The sequence below is a fragment of the Rhea pennata genome, chromosome 1 (genome assembly GCF_028389875.1).
Source record: "Rhea pennata isolate bPtePen1 chromosome 1, bPtePen1.pri, whole genome shotgun sequence".
NCBI lineage: Eukaryota > Metazoa > Chordata > Aves > Rheiformes > Rheidae > Rhea > Rhea pennata.
In genome coordinates this window covers 146,959,065-146,982,334 of record NC_084663.1, presented here as the reverse complement: position 1 = coordinate 146,982,334, position 23,270 = coordinate 146,959,065, and the positions used below count along the sequence as shown (strand labels likewise).

At 37.1% G+C, this 23,270-nt stretch overlaps 1 protein-coding gene across 1 annotated transcript in view; it reads left to right on the top strand.

The window, feature by feature from the left end:
• Positions 1–2,367: 2,367 nt before the first annotated feature.
• Positions 2,368–23,270, top strand: part of TSGA10 (testis specific 10) — a 33,782-nt gene continuing 12,879 nt past the window's right edge. The window contains 14 exon segments of the mRNA XM_062578312.1: positions 2,368–2,451; positions 8,015–8,100; positions 8,102–8,145; positions 8,148–8,298; positions 8,870–9,050; positions 10,301–10,474; positions 10,652–10,729; positions 13,248–13,399; positions 14,283–14,398; positions 17,905–18,059; positions 19,317–19,372; positions 19,607–19,775; positions 22,002–22,112; positions 22,691–22,876. Coding sequence (XP_062434296.1) covers positions 2,368–2,451; positions 8,015–8,100; positions 8,102–8,145; positions 8,148–8,298; positions 8,870–9,050; positions 10,301–10,474; positions 10,652–10,729; positions 13,248–13,399; positions 14,283–14,398; positions 17,905–18,059; positions 19,317–19,372; positions 19,607–19,775; positions 22,002–22,112; positions 22,691–22,876 — 1,743 coding nt within the window.

Sequence of the window (23,270 nt, the reverse complement as noted above, 5' to 3'; positions counted from 1 at the left end):
CTCTCCTGCAGCAAACCTAGCTCAGGGAAACTGAACAGCCTTAGTGGGGAGGTTAGTGAGAATTTAATGTTATGGATAGCTCTTCCTGCAAGTGGCGAATGCCAAGTATAGAGAACTAACTCAGGGTTTCAAAACTCACCATATTAGTCTAGGCTTTTTCACTGTGCTATGGTGAGGAAAACTATGCACTTCTCTCCATAGCTGCGCTCTCTGCAGAGAACTTCCTCACTGCTGAGACTGTGGGGAGACAAGGAAACGTCTGCTTGTGCAAAGGGGCCCAGGTTCTTCACAGGGAGGAGAGGAGGATGGTCTTCAGAGACACACGGATGCTTCTCCTCCCTTCTCACCCAATGCATACAAGGTAGTGGGGCAAACCAGAAGACCCACAGATTGCTTCACGCTGCTTTCCCCTCTTCCGCACCCTTCCACTGTGTCTTGCCCTTTTTCTACACGCCCCTTCCCTCCTCCTCCCCACTCGGTCGAAGCGGTGCTCTCCCCGTTACTTTGGGAATGAGCCCGTAAGGCTTCCCTCGGGGCGGAGCAGGCGGCACCGGCTGCCGCTCCGGGGGGGTCCGTTAACGGAGCAGCGCGCGCGCTCGCGCGCAGGGCAGCGGGGGGGGGGGGGGGGGAGCAGGGTGACAGAACGCCGGCACGCGCGGCCGCTGGGGGCGGGCGGGCGAGCAGGAGCCGTTGGGCGAGCGCGCGGCAGCCCGCGCCGGGGGACGCGACCGTTGGGGAGCCACGCCCTTCCCTCCTCTCCCCCGCCCCCCGCCTCGCCCGTGGCCACGGGGACGGGCCCGCGCGGCGGGTGAGTGCTCGGGGCCGGCGGGGCGGGGCGGGGCGGAGCGGTGAGAACCGCGGGTGCCGCAGCCGCGGTCGGGCACCCCGAGGGGCTACAAAGTCGGGACGAAAGGCTCAGAGTGTAGTTTATATGGCAGCGAAGTGGAACCCGCCTCAGAGCCAAGGGATCTTAACTGCTGTGGTGATAGTTTGAACTGACAAGTAACAGGCAAGGGCTCTAGGAGGAGGGTTGGGGGGGGGTTGTTTGTTTTCTTAGAGATGCAGTTAGGTTGGTTTTCAGATAATCGCACTTCTTTTTTTTTTTAGTGTCTGTTTGATATTCAGTTGTAGGTATTTAATGTATACTGCCTGTGCGTACTCAGTGTCGTACTGGTAAAATGCATACTTTTCAATGAAAAATCAGAATTCACTGGTCTTGAGTAAAAATCACACACTTACCATATTGCTACATATATTATTTTTAAGTATATACATACACACATAGTTTGTTTTTAAAGGAAATAGTATGTTTTGCAATATAGAAGCAGCATTCTTTAAGGGCATTGTGAAAACTGTTGTTTTTACAAGATCATCCAGGTTCACTTTGACGTGTATACTAGTACTCTGAGGAGCAAACAGGAGAAGTTAGAGGTCAACATGCAGTTACAACACTATGATCTCACTGGGCTCACAGAGATGTAGTGGGATAGCTCACATAACTGAAGGGCTGCAATGGTTGGAAACAGGCTTGTTAGGAAGGATGGGCTGGGACAGCAAGGAGAAGGAGTTGTCCTTTATTGGAAACAGCAGCTGGATTGCATGGAGCTCTGCCTAGGGATGACTGATGAGCCAGTTGAGAGTTTACTGGTGAGGATTAGCAGACAGATGGGCGATGTTGTGGGTGTCTGCCACAGACCACCTGATCAGGAAGAAGTAGATGAGACTCTTCAGACACTGGAGAAGCCTCATGTTCACAGGCCATAGGGGACTTTAACCACCCTGCTGTCTGCTGGAGGGACTACACAGCAGGGCACAAGCGATTCAGGAGGTTTCTGGAGTGCATTGATGACAACTTCCTGACACGTTCCTCCTGATCGAGGAGTTGGTGAAGGGAGGTGCTTTGTTGGACCTGATATTTACAAACAAGGAAGAACCAGTTGGAGATGGAGGTTGGGGGCAGCTTTGGCTACAGTGACCATAAGATGAAGTTCAGCATCCTGAGAGGAGGGAGCAAGGCCAAAAGAATCACAACCCTAGACTTCAGGAAAGAAGACTTTGGCTTGTTTAGGGATCTGCTTGGAAGAATTCAATGACAGACTATCCTGGAGACAAGAGAAGTCCAGGAGAACTGGTTGATTTTCAGAGATCTCTTTCTCCAAACTCAAGAATCATCCATCCCAATGAAGAAGAAATCAAGCAAAAGTAGCAACAGGGCTGCATGGACGAATGAGGAGCTCCCAAAAAAACACAGAGATACAGGAGTTGGAAGCAGGATCAGAGAGCCCAGGAGGAATACAGGCACACTGAGCATGCAAGGATGCAGTTAGGAAAGCCAAAGTCCATTTGGAGTTGAGTCTGATGAGGGCCATGAAGGATAACAGGGAAGGCTTCTATGGGTATATCAGCAGCAAAAGGAAGACAAGGGAAAACGTGAGCCCACTGTTGAATGAGGTAGAAGACCTCGTGACAAAGGACAAAAAAGCCTGAGGTACTCAATGCCTTCTTTGCCTTAGTATTTACTGGTGGGATCTGCATTCAAGAATCCTTTGTCCTTGAGACCACTGGGAAATCCTGGAGCAAGGAGGACTTGCCCTTAGAGGAGGAGGATCAGGTTAGGGAACATTTAAACAATCTGAATGTTGGCAAGTGCAAGAGATGTGATAGGATGCACCTGCAAGTGCTGAGGGAGCTGGCCAATGTCATTGCAAGGCTGCTCTTGATTATCTTTGACAAATCACAGCAATTAGTGAGGTTCCTAAGAACCAGAAGAAAGCACATATCACTCTTGCCTGCAGGAAAGAGGATCTAGGGAACTAAAACTGGTCAGTCCCACTCTGATCCTTGGAAAGGTGATAGAGCAAATCTTCCTGGAAACCATTTTGAAACATATTAAGGACAAAAGGTGATTGGGAGAAATCAGCAGGGATTTATGAAGGGGAAATCATGTTTGACCAACCGGATAGTCTTCTAAAATTGTCTGGGTTGATGGATGAGGGGAGAGCAGTGGATGTTGTTTACCTTGACTTCAGTAGGGGTTTTAACACAGTCTCCTATAACATCCTCATAGACACTGATGAGGTACGAGCTTGGTAGATAGCTAGTGAGGTGGACTGAAAACTAGTTGATCTGCTGGGATTGGCTCTGAGGGTTGTGATCCAGTGAGGCCAGTCGCTAATTGTGTGCTACGGGGTCAATACTGGAGCCAGTACCGTTTAACATTTTCATTAATTACATGGATGACAGGATGAAGTGTGCACTCAGCTAAGTTGTCAGATTATACAAAACTGGGAGAAGGGTTGACATGCCGGGTGGGTGTGGAGACCCTGGCAGGTGTCTCATGTTGTTCAACAAAGGGAAAGGCCAAGTTTTGCATCTGGAGAGGAATAACCCCATGCACCAGTACGTGCTAGGGGCAACCAGCTGGAAAATGGCTTTGCAGAGAAGGATTGGGGAGTCCCAGTGGACAAGCTGAACGTGAGACAGCAATGTACTCTTGTGGCAAAGGCAGCCAACAGCACCTTGGGCTGTGTTGGGAAAAGTGTAGGCTGTAGGTTGAGGGACGTGGTCGTTTGCATCTATTCCGCACTGGTGAAACTACATCTGGAGTACTGTTGTCTGGGTCTCGGCTCCCCAGTACAAGAAGGACATGGACATACTGGAACAAGTTCATCAAAGGCCCATAAAGATAATTAAGGGACTAGAGTGTCTGTCATACAAAGAGAGGCTGAGAGTGGGACTGTTTGGCTTAGGGAAGAGAAGGCTCAGGGGGATCTCATCAATGCATATAAATATGTATGTGATGGGAGGGTGTAAAGGACACCCTTCTTAGTGGTGCCCAGTGACAGGATGAAAGGCAGTGGGCACAAACTGAAACACATGAAATTCCACTTGAACAGAAAAAAAACACCTCTTCACTGTGAGGGTGGTTGAACACTGAAACAGGTTTCCCAGAGAGGTTATGGAGTCCCCATCCCTGATAATATTCAAAACTCAATTTAATGTGGATTTGGGCAACCTGCTGTAGCTCACCCTTGCTTGAGCAGGGAGGTTGGATCAAATGATATCCAGATGTCACAGCCTTGCTTACTGCTTTGATTCTAAATTGATGTATATGTTCAGTCTCTGTTGTAAGTGATTTGAATTAAATAAATGAATGGTTCAGCTGTGGGTTTTTATTTAAGTACAAAATTGCCAAAACACTGAAAGTAATTACACTGTTTTTATACTTTCAAAGGTAACAATAAAAGAAGATAATTTGGGTTTAGGAGAGCTAGTTTCTGAAAGTGAAAAATCTTCTAAATTAGAATGCTGGATTAAGAATAAAGAAAACACAATCCATAAATGGAATTTGAAGCTTCTGTTTTACTTTTCTACAATCCATAAATGGAATTTGAAGCTTCTGTTTTACTTTTCTGCTTTAAAATTTTAGTCTGAATTCTGAAAATACTGTGCTTTTGAATACTGTAAAAGTCTGCACTCTACATGGTGCAGGGGATGCCAATTCCAAAATCAAAAATACCTCTTTATGAATTGCTTATTTATATTGGGGAAGCTACAGTTGAGATGCTATTGCTGTACTCACTGTGTCAGAATGGAAGGAGGAGGAAAGGAGTATCATAAATGATTAATTCCAGAAATACTTAGAGCCCCAAAACAACTGTGGGTACTATATCGGTCCAGAAAAGTTACTAACTTAATTCTTTCGGTCATGTTAAAAAGCCTGTTGTAAGGGTCATTTAGTGTTATGTGAAACTTAATGAAGTCTTAATATTAAGTTTCATCTTGTTGGGGTACCACAATTCAGAGGATGGTGGCTAAATGTGTTAAGTGTTTAGTTAAATTCACTTTATGGCAAGCATAAAAATAGTTTTAGAAAGTATAGATATTACCATGTCTTTCAAAGTTCTGTTGCTATGAATAAAAATAGTATTTTGAGGGAATGTTGTCTGTGAATCTGAGTCCTTAACGCTCAGTGAGATACTGAAGGTATTAAAAGCTTGCAATTTCTCTTCGATCTGTTCTGTTCCCTTTCTGGGTAGGTTAGATGTGTATAACTGCAGAAAGTTGTCAGCTCCTCTTTCAAGGATAGTAGGTTATTAGGATGGGGTTCACCTCATCTAATTTGATGCATCAGCAGTGATGATGTATATCCTAGAGATGTCTAATCTATCTTTACTGTCAGAAGAAAGAAATAGGTATTTCTATGGCATGATTCATTTTAGGATGTATGTCTGAAATGGATCATGTGAATCGCAAAGTTAAGCCAACTGAATCTTACTCCCAAAGAATGTTATCACATATGTTGGTGATTAAAAACTTGAGGCTGATAGGCAGATTTAGTGACTGAGATTTGCTTCAGATGAGATTGGATGTGGTAGTGATATGACTCAGCAAACCAGCTGCTATAGATTTCCTTGAAACTTTTGAATCTGAGTGTGGAGAAAAGCTGTTGTGATCATGCTGGTGATGATAAAAAAAACTTCTGTTGGTGGATAATTGAATGTTCATATTCTCTTGTTAGATCTGTTGGCTCCTTTTTATACTCTGATGTCCGTGGCAGACTGGCTAAAATAGCTCTTTGTAGTAAAAAGCAGTCAAGGCATTTGCACTTGTGTGTTTAATAGTGTAGCACTCATGTACTTAGCATTTGTCCTGTCTCACTTTGGCTCTTTCATTCATACTGTAGGATTCACTCCAATGACCTAATTTTATCATAGTTATTCTTAGAAAGTAGCCACAGAGCACTAAATTTTCTCTTCCTTTTCTGTTTCAAAGTGGTTGTGGAGTTGTGAGGAAGCATAGGCTGCAGTACTGGGAGTTGATGATAACTAGCTTCATATACCTATCCTAATTCGGCTACCACTGTTTAACTCCTACCTGGAGTTTGAATGGAATTTGCACATGCAAAAAGGTTTCTGGCTGTATCTTCTATTTAAGAGGATAGTGGTACCTGGAAATAATTTTGCAAGTTATGTCCATGTGTCTTACTGATACATATTTCCTCTATTTTTAAAAATAAATTACGTACTTTTGAGTCTTCTGCCGCTACTGAGTAAAATAGAAAAATAAAAAGGAATACTGGAAATGGTAGCATTCTCTTTCCAAGTTTATATTGCTAGAGCAGGCTATCATGAGCTAGAACAGAGTGCAAAGACATGGCAGGAGCAAAGGTTGTTTGTACTTCATGATTTTATTAGTTCTGAATCTTTTTGGATAGTATGGTGTTGGATTTTGAATCTATAAAGACTTAAGTGATTTGTCATTTTGTCTGCTTAGATACTGCTTTGATCATACAGCACAATGAGCATAATTGTAATTAGTCAGGGAGCTCAAATTAAAATTCCTGTTGGTATGTAGGAGAGGAAATTGCTAAGAGAGTTGCTAAACAGTTCTATGAAGAACCATCATTTTTTCAATAATCTAAATATGGTGACTCTGAGTATATGCCGGAACTTTTTTTGCTTATCTGAAAGTGAAGGGGGAAAATGATACAGGTTGCTTATATAGAGCAATTTTTTTTTTGTTATAGTCAGTTATTTTAGGTTTGAGGATGCAGACCTGACTCAGACTTTGATTTTGTCATTTTAAATATTGTTTGTGTTTTAAATATTCAGATGCAGATAAAGAGAGGGATTTAGCTTCCCTGCCCTTCATAGCACTCCTCTTCCCACATCATGTAGTGCAGGCACTGCTGTAAACTTCCTCCAGTAACAGCAGAGCTGCATTCTCCCCAGTTTAGTAACTTAATAAGGAGGGGAGTTAAAAACCCAAAACACAGGAATACAGATTATCACTACTGCTCTTTGTGAATAATTTCTCTGTTATATTAAAACTACTTAGATTATCCATTTAGCCACTTCATGTTTTCAAGTTTATAACTGCATTTGGTTAATAACTTCATAGCATTAGCGGGAACAAGTTTGATGGAAAAAAATTGCAATAAGAATTGATTCTTAATTTCTTTCACTGACTTAATTTGTTCGTGTACCTATTGAACAGAAGTGGCAAAATTTAATACTATGTCACATAATAGAGCCCACCCAGAAAGACTTTTTCATGAAGCATCTTTCAAGTCTTCATGAATAATTCAAAATTTATTTTTGTTCACTGCTAGTAATACCTGAAGAAACAGTGTGATTATTGGAATGAATGAATCTCATGGAAAGCAATATTCAAAGACACTAAATTGTCATATGTTGCAATATGCAACAATAATGTTCGAATAATACAGTTTTACAGAACACTATATCCAAATCTTGATTAAGCTGGGATCTTAGAAATCTGAGGACTCTGAAAACTGAAAAGTTGTATCAAGCAGTGATACTCCTATAAACTGAGATGTTCAAGATAAGTTAATAGTTGACAAAATAGTCAGCAACTTTTTGGTTTCTTAGAAAAGACCATATAATATTTTCAAAGACAAATTTGTTTCAAGGAAATTATTAATCTTACACTGATTAATTGGTGAATTAATATTAATTTGCATACTACACTTCTGCTGGCCTTTCTGCATATTTGAAGAATATGGACCCATGACATAGAGGATGATGAATGGCACTCCTAACATCTAAAAGAAATATAGTGAGTAAGGCCTTGAGAGATATTTCCTGTCCCAGTACTATCACAGAATAACTGTTCTGGCAGCCCAGCTTGAGAAAACAACTATCAGTCTGCAATATTTTAAATTACCTCATACCTGAGTCCAAAAAGGAGCATGTATTGTGTGTAGAGAGGACACCCAGGAAAGCTGCTAATCAAAGGCTAAAAAAATTATGTTACTTAATTTTTTAGCATGAACATTAAGGATCTGATTCTTCAGTGTCTGGATCCCTTTGAAGTTAATCTATTAAAAATGATGCTAGCAGTGTACATATTTTTGATTTGTTAATACTGTATAGTGATTTTTTGCAGTGGGTAGAAAAAAAGTTAAGTGTACATTGTTTTTTATTATGAAATAGTGCCTACAAATCCCTGAAGATGAAGTAAAATACTTTATTCCTTCTGGTCCCAGTAGATTGAAGATCCAAAGAAGAAAAACCAGGATGTAAGGTAATACGTCATGCAACTGCATGATAAGAAGGAGGTGGCTGAAAACTGGATAGTTTGACCTAAAAAATGACTGTCTATGTAAGGAACTTGATGTAATGACAAACTGTTTGAGCAGCTGGAAAAAGAAAAAGAACTGTTGTTGAATACTGCTGATAAGGAGCTTGAAGAAGCAAAGGTATCTATCATTAGAATTAATATTATGCCGTAGACCTTTTGGGCTGAATTTCTAATACTCATCTCTACTTTCAGGTATATTTTCTGGGATAAAGGAAAACTAGGTTCTGACCACTTTTTTCAAGTATAGAATGGTTGGAAAGAATGTAATTTCAGTGCTACTTACTTCTGGTTTCATGGGATAATGGAAAACTGCATTTTATGCACGTGCAATTACATGATTTAGTAGTAATATTCAGATGGAAGAAAGGATGTTCTTTTTTTTGCCATTAATGTAACTACATACTTACTTCTTTATCCCCTAGGCGTAGTTAAACTGTCTCCATTTTCAAGTTTCTTGGTAATACAGATCTGGGAAAGGGTATCCAATACTTCCTTTTTCATTCACTCACCTGAGAGTAACTCACCTGTTACTCTTTTTCCTGGACCTGGACTGTATCTAAAGACAAAAAAACTGATTCCCCTCTTGATTAAGTTTACTATTGCTAAGTAGCATATTTTCAGGCTAGCCAAACTAAAAAATACATCAAAATTTTTTCTTCAGAATAGAATAAATAAGCCAAAATGCTGGATTTGTGATAATGTTTATAAAAAATTAATGCATCTCTCTCAAATTTTTGCTAGATTCAGGTTATTTTAAAAACAGAAGCTGAAAGCAAGGGAAGTCACCTTCAAGGCTTGATACCTTTATTAAGACATTGCAAAAGGACAGAGACTACTATAAAAGTGAGGCTGAGAATTCGCAGAAGGCAGTTAGAAACAAATCTGCAAGTCCTAAGCAGAAGCCTGCTTGTGGCAGTATGTCAAAAAGATTTTCAGCCGTCCAGGTGAGCTTGGAAAACACTGTGGGACAGGAGTGTGTTTGTTTTAAATGCTTTGCTTGTTTCAGTGGTGCTACACTACCATAGCCACAATTACCAATAAGAAAAACTGACTGATTACGAGCAGAAGGTTGCATATGATCAGAAACATGTAGTTAACTCCTGGTTTACTCTGAATGTACATATATCACTTTAAACAATTACTGGCAACTGGTTACATTTTAAATATTGATTGATAGTACAATTCTGTGATAGCCTTTTGCTGCTCAGTATAAACATATTTTAGAAAATGATATGTATATCTGGTGTCTAGTAGTAAGAGAGATGCATGTACAGCTTTTAAGTTTTTAGGTTGTAGGCTTATTAAATTTTCTATAGAAATTTCCAAACCAGAAATATTAAGAAAGCATATCACTTTTTGTTTCTCTACTTTAACCTTGTGTAATATTATTCTTTGAGGGAGCAAGTTCTGATCCAGAAGTTTTGAAAATATTGAGAGAGCGTGAAGAACATAAGTCAGTGCTGGAAAAATATGAGCGTCATGTGGCAGAAATTCAGGGTAACATCAAGGTTTTAACAGCTGAAAGAGACAAAATTGTCATTCTTTATGAAAGGGTAATTTTATTTATATTAGTGTGATTAATGAAATAAGGTGATGTACAAGAAAAAAATTCTATTCTGTTTCCTTTTTTTAAAAAAAAATAAGACTGCAAAGCATTTATTAAAAAATAAAAGTTTTGAAAATTCTGTGATTTGAATCTGTCACTTAAATACAATTTTATAAATCTTGAATAAGAATTGTTTTCTGAATCAAAGAATGTATACATTTATTTTGTTTTTGGTATTGCGCATATCTCATTATTAATTCCAGTTATAATTTTTCCCCAACAGCAGAAGATTTTACAATTTTGAAGTATAAAACAAAAATATTTCTACCAAGTAGCTGAAATGGCTTGATTTGAGAATATTACTAAAGAGTCTCATGAATACTATAGGTTAAGTTTTTTGCTCTTATTCTCTTCTATAAATGCATTTCATTGCTAAAAACTAAATCTGCCATGATGTGAATTAAAAAGATAATGAACATTTTCTTCACTGATGATTGCTTTTCACAAGATTTTTAGAATGAAAATCCACTTTTTAATGAGTAGTTCTGATGGAAATTCTTTAAACAATCCTATTTGTGGTTTATGTATAAAGTAATACCTTACATTTTCTACTGCATGTTTCCAGTATACTGTTGTTTTTAATAACAGGCACAGGAAGAGATATCCCGACTTCGTCGGGAAGTTATCAAATGCCCCAAGACTACTAAAACTACTGTGACAGCTCAAGCCATCCTAAGGCGTGTGGAGACAGAAAGGGATACAGCACTCTCTGATTTCCGAAGAATGGCTACAGAACGCGATAGCCTCAGGGAGCAGTTGAAGGTTTTTTTTTTTTTTTTTTTTTTTTTAACTCAAGCTTATTTTAACAGGAAAATTATTTAGCAGTATAATTAGAATTGCTGAAGATTTCTATTCTAATATTGAGAGTTAATTGCATTACATGTCTGTAGTGAGTTCTGAGTTGTTCTTTATGTGATTTTTTGTTGTTATTTGTTGCAGATTTCCCAAGAGACTGCATTTAATGAGAAGGCTCACTTGGAACAAAGAATTGAAGAGCTGGAAACAACAGTTCAGAATGTAAGATAAAGTAATTATTTATGAAATCGTAAATGTAATACAGGTAATATATATGGTTAATCCTGCAGGACCAACCTGAGTGCTTTCTATGATGAAATGACTGGACAAGGGGAGAGCAGTGGCTTTAGCAAGGCTTTTCAGCACCATTATCCACAATATTCTTGTATCCAAGTTAGGATGTTATGGTCTGGATGAGTGGACAGCTAGATGGGGAAAAAACTTGGTTGGATGGTCAGACTGTGGTCTGGTTAGTGGTATGGATCACATTCTACCCTAAGGCTGCTAATGTAAAGTACACAGGGGTCTATTCTGAGGCCTCTCCTGTTTAACATCATTATCAGTGCCCTGAAGGAGGCAACAGAGTGCATGCTTGTAAAGCTTGCAGATGACAGCAAATTAGGGAAATCAGTCAGTGCATTCAAGAGCAGAACTGCCATCCAGAGGTACCCAGACAGGTGGGCGGAGTGGGCTAACAGGAACCTTATGAAATTCAACAGGAACAGATGTCAAATCATGCATCTGGGAAGGAAGAGCCTCTGGCACCATTAGAGGCTGGGGAGAAGCTCTTCCAAGAAGGCCGTGGTAGCAGTGTGCCCTGGTAGCGAAGAAGGCCAAGAGTATACCAGGCTGTATCAGTAAGGCACAGCCAGTGGGTTGGAAGACGTGATTATCCCCCTTTCCTCACTACTCAGTAGACCACATCTAGAATACTGCATTCAGTTTTGCCACCTCCAGTACAAAAAAGACATTACCAAATTGGAGTGAATTCAGTAAAGGGCCACCATCATGGTAGGAGCTGGAGCACTTGCCCTGTGAGAAGAAGCTGGGAGAAATGGGCTTGTACTACCTAGAGAAGAGGTGGTTACAGGGTTGTCTGAGAGACACCTGCCAGTACCAGTCTGTCAAGAAGACAGAACCAAGGTTTTCACAGTGGTGCGTGGTGGAAGGTTGAGCAACAAGTGGCATAAATTGAAATAAGAAGGGTTCAGACTGGATGCAAGGAAACTCTTTTTCCTCATACAGCAGACAAGCGATGGAGCAGATTGCGAAGGAAGGCTGAACAGCCTGTCCTTGCAGCTTTTCAAGACCCAACAGAATTAAGCTATGAGCAACCTGGTCAGACCTCAGAGCTGGCCCTGGTTTGATCAGGAGGTTGAACTAGAGACCTTCTGAGATGCCTTCCAACCTAAATTATTTTATGATCCTGTATTGTTAAGACCAGATCTGAAATTGTAGTGCTCTGACAAGTCCTTTTTATGTTAATTTGGTTTAAGTTACTTATAGGTGCAATTTTTGGCTAATACAAGGCCCTCAAGTAGGAAAAAAAAATTAATAAAACTCATATAAATCTTAAGTGTATATACAGTCTCTAGAACTTGATTTTAAATAGATAAACAGTGATTTCTGTAGTACCTCTTTCTCCAAGATCCTGTGGTTATAAATGTTGATTAACTTTGTCTTTCATTCTCAACTTGTTAAATACTACCAAGCTTAAAAATGTAGTTCCAAGGATTGTAATATTAAACTGTCTGCGTCCGTAATGAAGAATGCTTTGTGCACTTAAATACTTCTGAGCCGCTCTGATCAGTAAACTAGCTTTAATCACGTGCTTCACATATAATGTGTAGTGTATTTTGGGAATAATCCTGTTTTAACTACATTATTTTCCATCTTCAGTTCATTTGGTATCCTTTGAGGCCAATACCTCGGTATTCAATTTATTGCACTTAATACTGAGAAAGTTACTGCGTACCCGAGGCTTATTGGTTTGCTCTTCAGTGGTCTGACTTTTGATTATAGTAACAGAATTTACTATAGTAAGAATTGGTAAATAAGGAGAGAAATTAGGTGATTTTTTTTTTCAACCTTGGAAAAGCTGATTTGAAAGAGTTATCAAATCAAAAGCCACTTTTCTTTTTCTTTTTTTTTTTTTTTTTTTAATCAAGATTTTAATGTAGCTTTTCCTGGGTACAAACAAGAGTTTCTGGAGCAGTTCTTTTTTTTAGCAGTCTGGGTACAGAATTACAGGCTTTATGGTGATAATTTGATCATATGGTGCTTTATGTAATTGTTTTACAATAATTTCTCTATCCAGTTACCAACATAGTTGTATGATTTAGTAGAGGCCTCAATCTGTCATTTGCAGTGCTGTATCCTGAACTGTGATTTCTCCCTTCTTACAATCATAATAGTGTCTTTTGTCCTCACTGAAAGCTTTTAATATTGATGAATGTCAAACCTTTTTGTACTTGGGCATAATTGCAATTTTACATTAATAAACCAAAATATTCCTAGAGATCTGAAAGATAAATGATTGTACTTGAAGGGAAAGTGAGAATCACATTGCAGTTCTTTGTCAGCTACCTTCATTAGGGTTTGAATCAGGTCCTGAGTAAGGGAGATACCTGGAGATTTCTGCTTTAGTAAAACATTTGTCTATAAGTAGAGTAGAAGTTGAATTAATAGCAGAAATATTTTATAAAAATCAGCTTTTTGCAACTTTTAATTATATTTATAGCTAGATAGTGAACGATTAGAACAAATCTCCAAACTGGCACTAATGAAAGAGACTGTGGAGTCTCTGGAAACAGAAATGAAAACATTGGCAAGAAGAGCATTGGACTCTGAAACTGAATTGAACCGACAGAAAGTTGAATATGTTTCACTTGGGTAAGTAAAGGTATATAATTACTTTAGTTTAATGAATAACGTGAATTTCATAACTGTTACTTAGGTAAAAGCAAGAGGGATTTATGATGGCTGTTCTTATGAGCCATCCTACTTTTTGAAATGAACTTGTTTCCTTGTTCTTTATTTGCATGTAAAATGTTCTTGGCTTGTTGATATTTAAGGCATGCTGAAAACCACCTTCAGTGAAAAATTAAAATTTGCTCCAAAATAGGTTTAAGAGTTTCCTGTTACAGGCTGTGAAGCTTGATGTTTTTTGATATAATTCAGTAGACATTGAACAAGTGTGATATTGTTAATCCTAATGGTGCTGGTTCACACTATTTCATTAAGGATGCTATGATTTCTAAAATAGCATGAACTCCTTTGAGAAATCCAGTTCTAAGCTATTGCTGCTTTCTAACAACTTCTTATCTTTATGAACGCTGTAAAAACGGTTTTCTTGAGGATTAATTGCTGCTAGTAAAATAACCTTTTCTTCTCCTTCAACACCATGTTAATATTTCTCTTCATTTTTCTTAAACATTGCTACATGGTTTGAATACACACCTCAGGCATAACTTTAGACAGGTCAAGCGTTCCAATGTATGTCCCAAGTAAAGATTTGTATTTTAATTATTTTTTGACAAGTTTAGAATAGGTGGACCAAAAACCCCCCAAATCTTACCTCTTTGTGATTCTTTGAAGGAATATTCAGAGTTTAATATGGAGAGGTTAAGGTTAAACACTAATGAAATAGTCCAAATAGTATAAAATATACCAAAGAATCTTGCTTTTTCTTAACTTTTGTAGTTTTAGTGATATGCCAAAAAGGAAAGTCATATGTAAATGGCTGAATTCTGTTTAATACTTTTTGCTTTTCCAGTTTATTGAAAGATAAGACAGAACAGAGTCTTTCAGAGACTCAGCAAAGCCTTGCTAAGAAAAAATATGAATTACAACTTACTCAAGAGAAAATTATGCTTTTGGATGAAAAAATTGGTGAGTGACAGATACAACTGTTTTAATAAAATTCGTTAAACTAATTGGTATATTATTGCTTTTTTTCTTTCATTTCTTGTGGACTGAATAAGAACATGTTTAATGCAAATATACATTTTTTTGACATTTTTTTAACTGTCCAAGGGCAAAACATCTATTTTCTTTCAGTATTGGAAGGCTTTTGCATTTTAAAATGATGTAGTCTCTTATAAATAAATTCTAGTGACCACTCATACTGTCAGTTGGACAATATCTTTTGATACCTATGTGCAGTGTTTGAGCATATCAGTTACATTTATGGTCCACTAAGGTTCTGGTAACACTTCTCAGAATTCAAAAATGATGAGGTTGCAATCAAGAAAACATCCTTTTGAGTATATAACTTATGTCATGTGCTGCAGCTTTTTTACATTAGAAGAATAAAGGAGGTAGACATGGGAATTATTTGTAATGTGCTAAGGAATATCTTCCCCTTTTCAAAAATACAGCTTTTCTGTATGCAGTAAGCATAGTCTGTTCCCAAATTGAAATGCAGATGTGAATTTGTGAAGGAAAAATAAAGCTAACTAGCTAACTAGTGACAACTAATGCTAGAGTTGACTTATACTGTGAAAATACTTTGTTTTCCATTGCTTGTAACTTTGAAATGTCAGTGATTTGGACTGAAACATTTCATTCAAATGAATAAACACTTAATTCAAAGTGAACTTAAACATTTCATTCAAATGAATAAACACTTAATTCAAAGTGAACTTAATGTTTAAAATGTTTTAGCTAAGATATTTAAGCCACTCCTGAGAATACTACAGAAAAAGATGTTTTGTCCACGTTAAAATGCACATATTTTGTTAAGAAGTCCTAGAGCCCCTGTATGGTGAAGTAGGGACTTAATGTTTGATATGGCATGGTATTCTCTATGTTATTGTATGCTTTTAATCATTCCCAGGAAATGTGTTCAAATTAAGTGCCTTTTAAGCCTCAGAAAAATTACAATTTGTGAATGCTGAATTTGGCACCTGAGGTCTCATATCATCTGATTGAAGCATGTTGCAATCCAGAATTCGTAGGACTTTTTTATAGTTAGGGGCAAGTTCAAGCAAAGAACCTTTCAATTAATGGAGACTCTCATTCTTGTGCTCTTCATTGTGCTATCATCACAGTGATAACAGAGGAAGATTTGAAGGATGACTACAATTTAGGTGTGGAGGGAGAGTGTACTGAGATAAGAAATTTGGGAGATTTTAACTGCAGGAAAGGATACTGAGATTACAATTTGTATGTGGCAGCCTCATCCTGGTGGAGTAGGCAGGAGAAGTGAAGTTAATGAAGAGCCAAAGGCCAAGTGAAGAATAGGCATGCTATCTGGAAAAGAAATTGCAACAAGGAAGATTGTTTGTCCAAGAAAACTGTAAATATGAAACAGTGAGATTGGGAGCCAGAGAGCAGAGAAACAGAATGAGGAGCCAGGGAAGGCTGAGGCTATGCAAGAAACCAGAGATTGAAGATTATTAAAGTGAGGGGAGGGAATGAAGAAGGACTGACAACATCTACTGAGGAGAGCTAGTGGTTAAAAGGACTAGAAAGATCCTTGATATTGGATGACTAGTCCAGAGATGGTGGGTAGCACTTAGAGCCATTGGGAGCACACAGTGACTAGAATCTGGGAGCAGTTTATATACACAAAGGATTTAGGACTTGGACAGAAAAGCTGGAAGTAGGACCTGTAGTAGAAAGATTGTAAGTAAAAGGAGAAACTGAAACAGAAAAATCTGGATTAGGAATTTAAGACTAGTAGGGAAAGGGACTAGGATGAGAAACTAAGATTTGAGGATGAGCAAGTCGAAAGAAAGGATGAGCAGCTATCCATGCTCTTTAGAGAGGCAGAGTTGGAAAAGATGGAAAAAAAAGTGTTCGTGCCTGCTAGAGAGCCTTTTGCCTTTTGGAGTATGAATTGGAACTCAGGATTCCCATGTCTCGTCTTATCTTGTCAGCAGAAAAATTTAAACTTAGCAAGGTGGCTGTTTCCAGGGCTTGTCCACAGAGAGAATGGCAATTTAGCCCTGATAACAGTTTTGTCTTCTAGGTCAAAGGTGAATGATGGGAAATCAAATCCTATTTTTTGCTTTTCCTGCGAATTAAGTAATTTACCACAAAGACAAACACTAAGAAGTAGGGAATTGCCAGACTTCAAGTTGTCTGTACTACTTAATAAATAAAGAAACCCATGTTTTTTAACTTACTGTCTTTAATTGCACTGTCATAGCGTTTTTCTGTTGCTACAGCTTTTACATAATCTTATAAGGAGTAAACCAGTCTTGTCTAGTGAAGCAAGCCTGTTTTGTAAGATTTTCTCCTTTGCTGAAAGTACAGGTAGTTGAGGAAAGAGAAAGCACACTCACTATTAAAGCTATTAAATATTACTATGCAATATTTTACACTATTGCTATATATACTATTGCACTATAGAATTTTTGGGTGATGCTCAACCAGACTTCTAGGAATTGGTTGCTAACTATACATATGACCTATTTTCAGAGTGCCTGATATAAAAGTTTGACTTTTTAGAAATGTCAATCACTTGCAGCAATAAATTGTTTTTTTTTTTTTTTTTTTTTTTTTGATCACGTGCAATATTTCGAAAACTTAGGTTCTTGATTTGGGCATCTAAAATTATCAGATAGTGTTTTGCACTGGTCTTTGTTCTTCTGTTCCTTCTCTGTAAAATTGTGATAACACACCCTTGCTTCTTAGAATTTTCTTTAGAGCAAAGTTTGAACACTGTATTAGCAGATTCTAGAGCCATACATCCAAAAATATGAGGAAGTTTAAGCATCTTTCATCTTGTGCTTTGAAACAGGGAGAAATTCTGTGGAAAAAATAGAATTTGCCTATGTGCTATATATTATGTCCCTGAATGACAGAGCTATAGGTGATTTTACTTTGGATGTTTTATCTCCTGGAAGTGGTTAATAAGTGTCATACGATAAGCCTAATTACACTAATGTCTTTACAAATTACACTGAAGTCTTTAAAATTTGTAGACAATCACATTTATTTACTTTTGCATGAAGTTCAGTTGAATCAAGGACAGTCTCAGGAAAAACAGGCGAACGTCGGGATCTCCATCTCTAGTTCTTCATGTCAGTCATTAGAGGCTGTAATCTATATGTTGCTTCTGACTATTGTAAATCTGTTTATTAAGTTTTTTATTACTATAACACCCGAAAAAGTTATTTTTAGTGGTCTAAACATTTGCTGTTTGAATAAAGATAGATTGCTTGAGTCCAGTCATTTAAGGCATTGATGAAACAAATAATGCTGTTCTGTAAATATCAGTAGGATTACTTACATGTTTATGAAGAAGTGCATACTTCAGTGTTTTCTTGAAGGGGAGCTTTTGTCATGTTTTTTGTCATCTTCTTTGCATCAGAAGTATATCAAATAACTTTTATTTCAAATGGGTTGAATTGAATTAATAAAAATGAGACCTTTCCGATTGTGTCCAGATAACTTTTCAAAACAAAGTTTTATACAAGAAGAGGAAATCTGTGCTTTGAAAGAAACAATTACACGACTTGATAAAGAAAAGGAAACTTTGCAAGACTTCATCAAAGAAGGAAAGAAGAAGATTGCCACTCTTGAAGAAGGCCTGACAAATAAAGTATGTTCTAACACGTAAATAACATGTAAACAAGTTATGTAATCATAAAGATAATTAACAAAAGGATCTGTTTGCTTATCACACCTGTATTGCATTGGTTATCTACAGTAGGGCTCAATGCTGACCTGGTTCTGCTCCAATTTGAAGGCAACAATAAAACTCATTTCAACTTTAACAGCATTAAATTTGAGCAATGTTGAACATCTCATGTTTGGTGTTCTGCATGGTCCAAGTTCAAATATTTTTCAAGAGGGCAGATTTCATTATTTTCCTGAAGTGGGGAAGAGTGAAGTAGCCAATAAAATCTTTTCCCTTAAAATTCAGCCTAAATTCTTTTTTGGGATCCATTTATGTTAAAGATAAGGAATGCCAAATCATACTGCCTTTGTTATTGAAGATGCATTTGTATGATATCCTTTTCACCTTAAGGACTAGTTTACTTAAGAAAATTGTATCAGTTTATTAAACAGCGTGAATTCAAACTATATAGTGAAGCTGCTTAGTTCTTAGTTCTGAGACATTACCTTTCACTTCAGCTCAAGTCCTCTGAGTTAGGATCAACTAAATATGAAACTTTTTAGGTGGTATAATTGTTAAGGATTTGCACTGATTATAACAAAATTGCATAAAGAAAGCATCTTGCAGGTTGGGCCATAATCATCTTGGTACTGTTGAGTTTGCATTTTAAAATTGTAAAATGATGCCCATTTTAGGGAAGAGATAGCTATCTCTTATGTTTCTTTTGTTGCCAGTGAAAGACATCTCCTTAGCTTGTCTACACTTTTAATATTTTTTCCAACAGCAGTGAAGTAAAGTGATACACTTTGTGTTAACTTCTTTATGAAAATAAAACAATGGAATTCTTGTTTTATCAGTTAAAAACTGCCAGACTCTGGTATTTTATTCATTGTAGAAAAGCCATAATGACTTATCTAATAGAAGATATTACTTAGTTTTGGGAGTATTGGCCAAATACTACATTTAGAACTAAAAAGGATAAAGGAATTTAATTTAAAAAGGTGTATTTTGCAGAAGTTAATACTTGTTCCAATAATACTTGTTCCTTTATTTGCCAAAGTAGATTATCAGAATTTTCAACTCTGAACATAAGGAAACTTGGAAAAGTGGAATCCTTTTTGCATTAAATAATTAAATCAAGCTGAAACAGTTAACTGAACAGAAGGGAAATGTATTTAAATGTTTCTATTTATTAACTTTGGAAAAATGAGGGTTTTTTATTATATATTTCTTTTTAAGGAGAAAAACATTTCAGATTTCAAGCTTCTGATTTCTGAGTTGGAGCGTTCTGCAAAGTAAGGCTATGATTTCAAGTATATTTTAAAATGTTAATTTATGACAACTGTAAAAGTACTAACTCAAAAACTGAATCATTGAATGTGCTATTGAATAGTTTTTTTAAAATTCTAAAAATATTAAAATGTTTAACTTTGTTTCATTTTTTGAGAACTTAACTGCTGGAAAAGCTATTATTTGTACTAGGTTGGGCAATATTGTCGTACCTGAAATATTTATTATTTGCTGCATAGAAAATCTGCTGAAGCTCTCTGTATCTGTGAGAAAGATATCGCCAGTTTGCATCAACAGCTAGAAGAAACCAATGATGAACTTGCACAGACTAATAAGAACAGAGAATCATTAGCTCAGGAGAATGGCAGGTTACAAGAAGATCTTTCTAATATTAAGCAAGAAAATCAGGTATAAAGAATCCTTGTGTAAAAAGGAAAATTGTGTATTGTTCAAATGATGCATTGAAATTTTGGGCTATCATGTGAAAAATAAACCTGCAAACTAGTTTTAATCTCATTTTTCATACTCTGATTTACTCTTATTGGTCAGTTCACTTGTATAAAGAGGATTGACTATTTTTATATCATGGTACAGATATTTATCTTGAGGATCAGCAAATTAATCTTTACATAAAAATCACTATGGCAGTTATAACCATTGCTTATATGGAAAAGTACTAGAAGGAGGGAGTGTGTGTTTTTTATATTGTACTGTGCCTGGCCCAGAGCGTTTACCAGCTTACAAGTTTGACTTGCTAGTAATTTTAACACAGTATGTATTTATGAAGGCTCAAAAATTTATTAACGTTGTATTTACTTTCCTTTGAAGTGGCTTTTGCATAAAAGAAAAGAAATATAATGGGATATTGTATTATAATTAAATATAATATATATCTAATATGTTATTTATCTATATGCAATTACTAATGATAGCGGTTAAAATGCTTAAACTAAAATGTCACCTCGTACACACAGATTGTTCATGCATCAGGGTGTTTTTCAAGCAGCTAGAATTTAAGCTTTGGACCTGCTGTAGATCATCACTCTGTGATACTGCTTTTTTTTTTCTTTTCATTCAGCCTCTTCCTTTATGATTTTCTGATGCCTACTCTTTCTCCTCTACACTTGTTTTACTGTTTTCTCTTTGATCATACACTCCTCTCTCCTGATTTTTCTCATCTTCTGAAATACTACCCACTTTTGAAGGAGCAGTTTCACCTGATTTTAGCTGTATAAAATTCTTAAGTAATTAAGGCTCTGTTTTTAAGTGAAGAAAAGTTCTCCAAAAGGAGATTCATCTCATCCAAGTATTTGAAGTGGTTCATCCTACCTCTCTCTGGAGAGATTTGTTATAGAGGAAGCGTAATTAATTTGTTTAGATCAGGTGCCTAATTCTACATTGCAAAAATTAGATGAGACAACTCCTGCTCTAAGTATCTATCTTCTCAAACATGTTAGGTTTTTTTTCTCTAAAGCCCCTCTTTAGCATGCTAGGAAGTTCCAGGTCCCTAGTAACTTCAGTTACTGAAGGTAGGTAGTATCTTTACAGACATGTTTGCTGAAGGAGATTATTCCAGTGAATGATTCTTCTGAACCTTCTCTCAGGATCCCAGTTGTTATTGATGTGGTCGGCTGGTTACAAAACAAAATATGCTGTTTCTTTGTGCTTCTAGTTACTTTCAGAAGCACCCGTGTTTTCCTTTGCGGTGTGCCTCAGTGCTTGTAGAAAAATCTCAGCATCACGAGAAGATCAACTAATTTTTTATGGGTTTGCCTATACAACGTTTATCAGTTCCTCTAGATTTGGCTCCATTAATTCAGGTGAAATACAAAATATTAAAGTAACATTCTCATTTCTTCAGTACAGCTCATGAAAAATTTCACAGAATTCCAGAATTCTAATCCTCAGCAACTCACAGCCTTTCCACACAGGGACAGAGGTTTTTCTGTATTCTCCATTAGTAGGGGTTTCCTGCATAATTTTTCCTGCATATCACTTCTTGCAGCTGAGTGTTCTCTTAGTAATTTTGTGAGGGAGAGTTTTTGAAAAGCGCAGTTAAAGACAGCCTTTCTGCCTTTTTCTTCTCCATCCCCTGCCCCAGCTTCTTGTTCTGTCTCTAAAGCAGTAACTGCCAGAACTTCTATGTGCTTTCTCCAAATACTTGTGGCTTTGTTTATCCTGATTTGCACATAACCACTTGATTAGTTGAGTTTTCTAGTTGTCTTCTGCTTTCTCGAGTGTGAGTTTTTAAGAGGTTGCTGCTTGTAATAAAGAGGGAGCTGATTCTGAGCCATGCTTCTTGAACGGGGCAGGCTATCCTCTTACAACCACCTAGCTACTAAATAGATGATCCTTCCTTTGGGTGAGTTAACTGTTATATTTTCCAACTTACTTTTTTCTTTTTTTCAAGGAGACTTAATGTTACTTGTAAGTTCTAAAAGGTAAATGTTTTTGATAAATGCAAACTTTTGTTTGTAGAAATACACATGATTTAGATTTCATGTAACCTTTAAAAATCTAGTTAATAAAGCTAGAAGCTATGTGCTAGAAGTTACGCACAAGTTATACACTAATTCTGTTTTTTATAAAGATACAATCTATGCTTTAACCTTTGAAACAAATCTTTATTTGCAGGTACTACATAAAAAACTAGCAAAGTACCAGAACGAGCTTGATGATGTGAAGTTGAAAGCCCAGGATTCAAACAAAGATGTTGCCAGGCTGAAGGGTCTGCTAAAGTCTAAAGTGAGTGTGTAGATTTGACCTGTTAATAAAAGCTATTGCTTTAACAAAAATTGAAATTTAAACTATATTTTCATGGAAGATTTTGCTTCTTAGCAAAACTTATTTGAGTTCTACAAATACACTTGTAGTTGTTCGAACACATTTTCTTGGCTGTTTTTGCAATGCATGGATAAGGAAGTATATTTCACTGAGATTTTTTCTTTTTCTGTGCCTGTGTGTGTATACATACTAAACTTAAATGTTGAGTGAGTGAATAATACAGGAATTTGAGAATCTTTCATCTTTATTGCCATATGGAATTAATAGCAAATAAAGTATTTCTGCAATGTATTGCTACACCTCACATCTTTTCATGTTAATTTAGCCACTTTTAACAGATGTCTCTTTTAAGCATCAAAGTGTGGCCATCTTGAATAAAACACTGATTTCTGAGAAGTCTCTCAATATTTTGGCTAAATGGCAAAGTTTTCAATAGAGAGAGATAAAATCCAATACCATGTGATACTTGTAGACCTGTGAATGTTACTGCTTAGTGAAGCTTACTGGAAATCATTAAACAAACAAGCTTTATGTTTTAGGAGAGAGAGAACTGTGAGCTTTTGGAGAATTACCACAAAGCCTGTGAAGGAGGAGAAAGCTGGGAAACAAAATGCCATCAAGCAGAAACAGATTGTAGCTCTGTTAGACTGGCGCTAATCAATGCAGAGTCTGAGAATCGAAGGTTTAAAGAAAGAATTCAATCCCTTGAAATAGAGATGGAGCAAGTATGTTGAGATCATTGTTTCCATAGGTCACGCTAGAAATGGTCTGGTATATTTTAAGACTGCAACTGTTTATAATTAGGTAGGCTTAATACCACTTCTACTCATCCTTTAGAGATAATTGCTGAAATGAACTCTATGTAGTTTATATTGATAATATAACTAGAATTCCACTAGCCATGCTTGGAGGAAAATAAAACTTAAAAATAATACCATACTTCAAGAAAAAAATAATAAACTTCTCACGTGTTTGGAATGAGCAAAGATATAACTGCATAGAACTTCACAGCATACCTAAGCATACCTACTGTTTGTCCCATATTGTGTTCCCGCCCCTGCCTTAATTGCTTCCAGTTTGTCAGCCTTCTTTCCAGTGCTCTAGGTGTCCCCAGATCCT